The following is a 7,644-nucleotide window of genomic DNA, read 5'->3' as shown; positions in this document are numbered from 1 at the left end:
AGGCCCTGACTGTGAGGAAGGAGTCTGGATTAAAGGTCCTGACTGTCTACAGTTCCTGTTAGTGTACGGATGAAGACCTAAAAGGTCGAAACGTCACCTTTCAGTTCAGGTATAGGCTTCATCTTTTTCTGGTAATATAGCCCTATATCATACCGTATATTACTGATATTCAAAGGTGTGTTAGAGAGTGCAAGCTCGCTAGGGAAGGTGTCTTTGAAATGTAATGTGTGTGTATATGTCTGCACATCTGTGCACAGGGAGACACTGTGGTTAATGAGAAGTGCCTTATCTGCTCAGGTCAGACAGCAGTTTCCTTTAGTGTCTGTCTGGGACCCTCTCTATCCCTCCTATCCCCCTTTCTACCCCATCCCTCCCTTTGGCAATAAGACAGGCGTGTCCTTAACTGGGACCTTCTTTTTCCCTCCCTCATGTCCCTCTCTCCTCTTCTCAGACAGACACCATGAAAAGTCCATATTAACAGGCCCATCATGTCGCCCTGAGAGAGCGAGCACGAAATCAAGCTGTCACCACAGAGGGGAGAGGGAGAGAAGGGGAGGAGGGAGAGAGGCAGGCCCCTCACCCCCAGCCCATTATAGTAGGTGCCAACCTGGGAGATGGATCACACATGCAGGGAGAGTAGACTAGTGGGTGTGTGTGTGTGCTTCTTAGTTTGTCTACATCAGCCTTTCTACAGTTTCTTATCCAGTCTAACATTCAGTCAAAGACATTGAATACAAGACCAAGAAGGCCCAGTTCAGTTGTTCTTCGTATTGTTTCCATTCACACAACTTAGCCGCTGCCTACATCAAATTAGGAAGATGACTGAACTTTGAGATAGATGTGGAGCTGTTGCCGTGGTGATGTGATGATCACATCAAGGAGGAGCAAAACAACCACCAACGTCTGGTATAATAAGCACTGTAATGTTTCTGTTCCTTTAATCAGTCAGATCAGGTAGCTAGTCAGATGAAAACCTTATCAACATAACTACCTAAGATATGTCTGCTATCACGCTTCAATTTTGCCAATCACCAAAAATAAACTTTTGTTTTATTGAGAGGAAAATAAATCAAATGAATATGAAATAATTAAGAACATTAAATTGCTACTTAGACTGCCTGTCTGTGTCCTGCTTGTGTTCTGTATTACAACGTCATTATAGTTACAACAGACAAAGAAGTTTGTCCAACATGTTGATGACGTCGTTAACAGTAACTTTGACGCGCGACCCAATTTGGCAAAAAAATAAAATCACAACACCACCATGTAACAAAACATTATGTAATCAACGGCCAATGTTTACTTCTTTAATTGGAGCTATTACAAAATCAGCCTGACAGTACTTTTGACAGTATTCAATCTGAAGGAAGTATGGTTGGAAGTAACTGAAATGCATCAGAAAGGTATTGGGATGTTCAGAAGATCATCAGGCAATCATTTTGTCTGTGTTGAGTAAAATCATTGATGATGTTCTTTTCCCCCTCTGATTTAGTGGCTGGTCCTGTCCACTCTGTTCTAATGAGTCTTGAACAGCTTGTGGTCATCGTAGAGGGAAACAGAAGACACATGTGTTCCTGAGAGTCTTATCTTCTCAGTGATGGGGTCATAATATGTTGTAGCTTAATAAACCATTCAAAAGATAGAGCCATATTTGTAGGAAAAAAACAGAAACCACTCTGTTTATTAGAACGGCATCTAGTGTCTACTATGAAATAAGTGTTTCATTTCAGAGTTTCACTCGCGGACCGTTGTACAACATGTTGATCGTCATGTCCTTTAAAGTAACAGCAGACTAAGAGGTTTGTACAACATACCTTTCACAATAAAGTAGCACTTGCACAGAAGGTATGGTTGTTTAGCTATTGGGGAGAGGCATCCAGAGAATCAGGTCACTCAGCCACTCAGAATATTTAAATGAACATGCTGTTGGTACCACCTTTGTTTGTTGTTATCAAATGATAATTGTCCGCTCTCACGTATTTCCTGATTTGTGTTGTAATTAGCAGCAGGCCAGGACGTCTGTGTTGAGTGAAGTCTGATTTAGCATCAGGCCAGGACGTCTGTGTTGAGTAAAGTCTGATTTAGCATCAGGCCAGGACGTCTGTGTTGAGTGAAGTCTGACTTAGCATCAGGCCAGGAGGTCTGTGTTGAGTAAAGTCTGATTTAGCATCAGGCCAGGACGTCTGTGTTGAGTGAAGTCTGATTTAGCATCAGGCCAGGACGTCTGTGTTGAGTGAAGTCTGATTTAGCATCAGGCCAGGACGTCTGTGTTGAGTGAAGTCTGATTTAGCATCAGGCCAGGACGTCTGTGTTGAGTGAAGTCTGATTTAGCATCAGGCCAGGACGTCTGTGTTGAGTAAAGTCTGACTTAGCATCAGGCCAGGACGTCTGTGTTGAGTGAAGTCTGATTTAGCATCAGGCCAGGACGTCTGTGTTGAGTAAAGTCTGATTTAGCATCAGGCCAGGACGTCTGCGTTGAGTAAAGTCTGATTTAGCATCAGGCCAGGACGTCTGTGTTGAGTAAAGTCTGATTTAGCATCAGACCAGGACGTCTGCGTTGAGTAAAGTCTGATTTAGCATCAGGCCAGGACGTCTGTGTTGAGTAAAGTCTGATTTAGCATCAGGCCAGGACGTCTGTGTTGAGTAAAGTCTGATTTAGCATCAGGCCAGGACGTCTGTGTTGAGTAAAGTCTGATTTAGCATCAGACCAGGACGTCTGTGTTGAGTAAAGTCTGATTTAGCATCAGACCAGGACGTCTGTGTTGAGTAAAGTCTGATTTAGCATCAGGCCAGGACGTCTGTGTTGAGTAAAGTCTGATTTAGCATCAGACCAGGACGTCTGTGTTGAGTAAAGTCTGATTTAGCATCAGGCCAGGACGTCTGTGTTGTGTAAAGTCTGATTTACAGGTCTAGGGAGACACAGAGTCTCAGGTCTAGGGAGACACAGAGTCTCAGGTCTACGGAGAAACAAGAGTCCTGTTGAAATGAACATTGATGCTCATTGCTGACAATAGACTGTCACAGTGTAAAAAAAAAATGATGAGATGTGTGTATGAGTGTGTACCGTATGAGAGGATGTTTAAGCATGAGAGAAACCATATCAATCTCTTTGCCTGCATGTAAGTGTGTATTTGCGTGACAGAGAATGAAAGAGAGGAAGAAGAATTGAGATTGGGAGACAGAAATAAATGTTGTGTATGTGTGAGTGTATGTGTGTTTTTGCATGCATGAGATCTCTCCAAGGTAGCTGTGCATTTCTCCCTGTGTTGGAGGACTAGCGCTAGGGGGCGCTGTAGACTCTAGGCCTGGGCCAGGGCCAGTTTAAGGTCTCGGAGCAGCATGGAGCCCATGACACTCTTTTCTGTGTTGATGGTGATCAGGGCTGTAGACGACTCCCTCAGCTCCACCGTCACCAGCACCACAGCTCTACTACTGGCCGTCTTACCAGCAAACCTATAGGGAACAGGAGATACAAGACTGGGTTACAGCACCAACAGGATACTGGGTTACAGGACTGACTGGATACAAGATACAGGGTTACAGGACTGACTGGATACAAGATACAGGGTCACAGGTCTGACTGGATACAAGACACAGGACTGACTGGATACAAGATACAGGACTGACTGGATACAAGATACAGGGTTACAGGACTGACTGGATACAAGATACAGGACTGACTGGATACAAGATACAGGGTTACAGGACTGACTGGATACAAGATACAGGGTTACAGGACTGACTGGATACAAGATACAGGGTTACAGGACTGACTGGATACAAGATACAGGGTTACAGGACTGACTGGATACAAGATACAGGGTTACAGGACTGACTGGATACAAGATACAGGGTTACAGGACTGACTGGATACAAGATACAGGGTTACAGGACTGACTGGATACAAGATACAGGGTTACAGGACTGACTGGATACAAGATACAGGGTTACAGGTCTGACTGGATTCAAGATACAGGGTTACAGGTCTGACTGGATACAAGATACAGGGTTACAGGTCTGACTGGTTACAAGATACAGGGTTACAGGACTGACTGGTTACAAGATACATGGTTACAGGACTGACTGGATACAAGATACAGGGTTACAGGACTGACTGGATACAAGATACAGGGTTACAGGACTGACTGGATACAAGATACAGGGTTACAGGACTGACTGGATACAAGATACAGGGTTACAGGACTGACTGGATACAAGATACAGGGTTACAGGACTGACTGGATACAAGATACAGGGTTACAGGACTGACTGGATACAAGATACAGGGTTACAGGACTGACTGGATATACAGCGGCAAGAAAAATTATGTGAACCCTTTGGAAATACCTGGATTTCTGCATAAAATGGTCATAAAATTTGATCTGATCTTCATCTAGGTCACAACAATAAACAAACACAGTCTGCTTAAACTAATAACACACAAACAATTATACGTTTTCATGTCTTTATTGAACACACAGTGTAAACATTCACAGTGCAGGATGGAAAAAGTATGTGAACCCTTGGATTTAATAACTGGTTTTCGTTTTCTGTAGTTGTGGATCAAACCTGCACAACAGTCGGGAGGAATTTTGGACCATTCCTCTCTACAAAACTGTTTCAGCAATATTCTTGGGATGTCTGGTGTGAACTGCTCTTGAGGTCATGCCACAGCATCTAAAATCGGGTTGAGGTCAGGACTCTGACTGGGCCACTTCAGAAGGCGTATTTTCTTCTGTTGAAGCCATTCTGTTGTTGATTTACTTCAGCCTAACATTCTCCTGCAAAATGTCTTGATAAACTTGGGAATTCATTTTTCCGTCAATGATAGCAAGCTGTCCAGGCCGAGGCAGCAAAGCAGCCCCAATCCACAATGCTCCCTCCACCATACTTTACAGTTGGGATGAGGTTTTGATGTTGGCTTGTTGTGCATTTTTTCTCCACACAGTGTTGTGTGTTCCTTCTAAACAACTCAGCTGTAGTTTAATCTATCCACAGAATATTTTGGCAGTAGCGCTGAAGAACATCCAGGTGCACTTTTGCAAATTTCAGACATGCAGCAATGTTTTTTTTTGGACAGCAGTGGCTTCTTCTGTGGTGTCCTCCCATGAACACCCATCTTGTTAATTTTTTTACGTATCGTAGACTCGTCAACAGAGATGTTAGCATGTTCCAGAGATTTCCGTCTTTAGCTGACACTATAGAATTCTTCTTAACCTCACTGAGCATTCTGTGCTGTGCTCTTGCATTCATCTTTGCAGGATGGCCACTCCTAAGGAGAGTAGCAACAGAGCTGAACTTTCTCCATTTATAGACAATTTGTCTTACCGTGGACTGATGAAGATCAAGGCTTTTAGAGATACTTTTGTCTTTATGCAAGTCAACAACAACTCTTAATCTTAGGTTTTCTGAAATCTCTTTTGTTCGAGGCATGGTTCACATCAGGCAATGCTTCTTGTGAATAGCAAACTCAAATTTTGTGAGTGTTTTTTATAGGGCAAGGGAGCCCCAACCAACATCTCCAATCTCGTCTCATTGATTGGACTCCAGGTTGGCTGACTCCAATTAGCTTTTGGAGAAGTCATTAGCCAAGGGGTTCACATACTTTTCCCAACCTACACTGTGAATGTGTAAATGATGTATTCAATATAGACAAGAAAAACACAATCATTTTTTGTTTTATTAGTTTAAACTATGTTTGTCTATTGTTATGACTTAGATGAAGATTGGATCAAATTCGATGAGTTGTGAACAACTGTAGCATTTTGGCGTTATAATAAGGTTGGTAGCAACATGGAAATCGTTGTGGAAATCTGTTGCTGCTCAAGTCCACTACAAAATCCACAATGCAATGCTCTTTCTAGCTACACACAATAATACCAAAGACAATATCAGCATGTAACGGAGCTAAACTCAGCAAAAAAAGAAAGGTCCTCTCACTGTCAACTGCATTTATTTTCAGCAAACTTAACATATGTAAATATTTGTATGAACATAACAATATTCAACAACTGAGACATAAACTGAACAAGTTCCACAGACATGTGACTAACAGAAATTGAATAAATGTGTCCCTGAACAAAGGGGGGGGGGACAAAAACAAAAGTAACAGTCAGCATCTGGTGTGGCCACCAACTGCATTAGGTACTGCAGTGCATCTCCTCCTCATGGACTGCACCAGATTTGCCAGTTCTTGCTGTGAGATGTTACCCCACTCTTCCACCAAGGCACCAGCAAGTTCCAAGACATTTCTGGGGGGAATGGCCCTAGCCCTCACCTTCCGATCCAACAGGTCCCAGATGTGCTCAATGGGATTGAGATCTGGGCTCTTCGCTGGCCATGGCAGAACACTGACATTCCTGTCTTGCAGGAAATCACGCACAGGACGAGCAGTATGGCTGGTGGAATTGTCATGCTGGAGGGTAATGTCAGTATGAGCCTGCAGGAAGGGTACCACATGAGGGAGGAGGATGTCTTCCCTGTAATGCACAGCGTTGCGATTGCCTACAATGACAACAAGCTCAGTCCGATGATGCTGTGACACACCGCCCCAGACCATGACGGACCCTCCAAATCAATCCCGCTCCAGAGTACAGGCCTCGGTGTAACGGTCATTCCTTTGACGATAAACACGAATCCGTCCATCACCCCTGGTGAAACAAAACCGCGACTCGTCAGTGAAGAGCACCTTTTGCCAGTCCTGTCTGGTCCAACGACGGTGGGTTTGTGCCCATAGGCGACGTTGTTGCTGGTGATGTCTGGTGAGGACCTGCCTTACAACAGGCCTACAAGCCCTCAGTCCAGACTCTCTCAGCCTATTGCGGACAGTCTGATCACTGATGGAGGGATTGTGAATTCCTGGTGTAACTCGGGCAGTTGTTGTTGCCATCTTGTACTTGTCCCGCAGGTGTGATGTTCAGATGTACCGATCTTGTGCAGGTGTTGTTACACGTGGTCTGCCACTGCGCGGACGATCAGCTGTCCGTCCTGTCTCCCTGTAGCGCTGTCTTAGGAGTCTCACAGTACGGACATTGCAATTTATTGCTCTGGCCACATCTGCAGTCCTCATGCTTCCTTGCAGCATGCCTAAGGCACGTTCACATAGATGAGCAGGGCATCTTTCTTTTGGTGTTTTTCAGAGTCAGTAGAAAGGCCTCTTTAGTGTCCTCATAACTGTGACCTTAATTGCCTACAGTCTGTAAGCTGTTAGTCTCTTAATGACCGTTCCACAGGTGCATGTTCATTAATTGTTTATAGTTCATTGAACAAGCATGAGAAACAGTGTTTAAACCCTTTACAATGAAGATCTGTGAAGTTATTTGGATTATTATGAATTATCTTTGAAAGACATTGTCCTGAAAAAGGGATTTTTGTTGTTGTTGCCGAGTTTAGTTAGCTGTAAAATTGCCTAAAACAAACTGTACTATCAATTTAGAAGTCTACAATCTCACCATGTTGGGACAGCAGGTAGCCTAGTGGTTAGAGCATTGGGCCAGTAACTGAAAGGTTGCTAGATTGAATCCCCGAGCTGACAAGGTAAAAATTGGTCGTTCTGCCCCTGAACAAGGCAGTTGCCCATGCTACGTCAATGGGCCGTGCGGTGCATTCTGGGCAATTCTGGGACAAGGAGCGCTCTCCTTCAAG

At 44.0% G+C, this 7,644-nt stretch overlaps 1 protein-coding gene across 8 annotated transcripts in view; it reads right to left on the bottom strand.

The window, feature by feature from the left end:
• Positions 1-1,293: 1,293 nt before the first annotated feature.
• ap3b1a (adaptor related protein complex 3 subunit beta 1a) overlaps positions 1,294-7,644 on the bottom strand; it is an 87,025-nt gene continuing 80,674 nt past the window's right edge. For all 8 annotated transcript variants that reach the window (XM_090234212.1, XM_090234213.1, XM_090234215.1 and 5 more), the window contains exon 27: positions 1,294-3,453. In XM_090234212.1, the coding sequence (XP_090090338.1) occupies positions 3,300-3,453 (154 nt within the window). In that variant the 3' untranslated portion in view covers positions 1,294-3,299. The remainder of the gene's footprint in view (positions 3,454-7,644) is intronic.

This window comes from Oncorhynchus mykiss, chromosome 5, assembly GCF_057628025.1.
Source record: "Oncorhynchus mykiss isolate SJ-2025 chromosome 5, ASM5762802v1, whole genome shotgun sequence".
Classification (NCBI taxonomy): domain Eukaryota; kingdom Metazoa; phylum Chordata; class Actinopteri; order Salmoniformes; family Salmonidae; genus Oncorhynchus; species Oncorhynchus mykiss.
The sequence above is the reverse complement of the archived record's forward strand: the minus strand, read 5'-3'. Positions and strand labels throughout refer to the sequence as shown.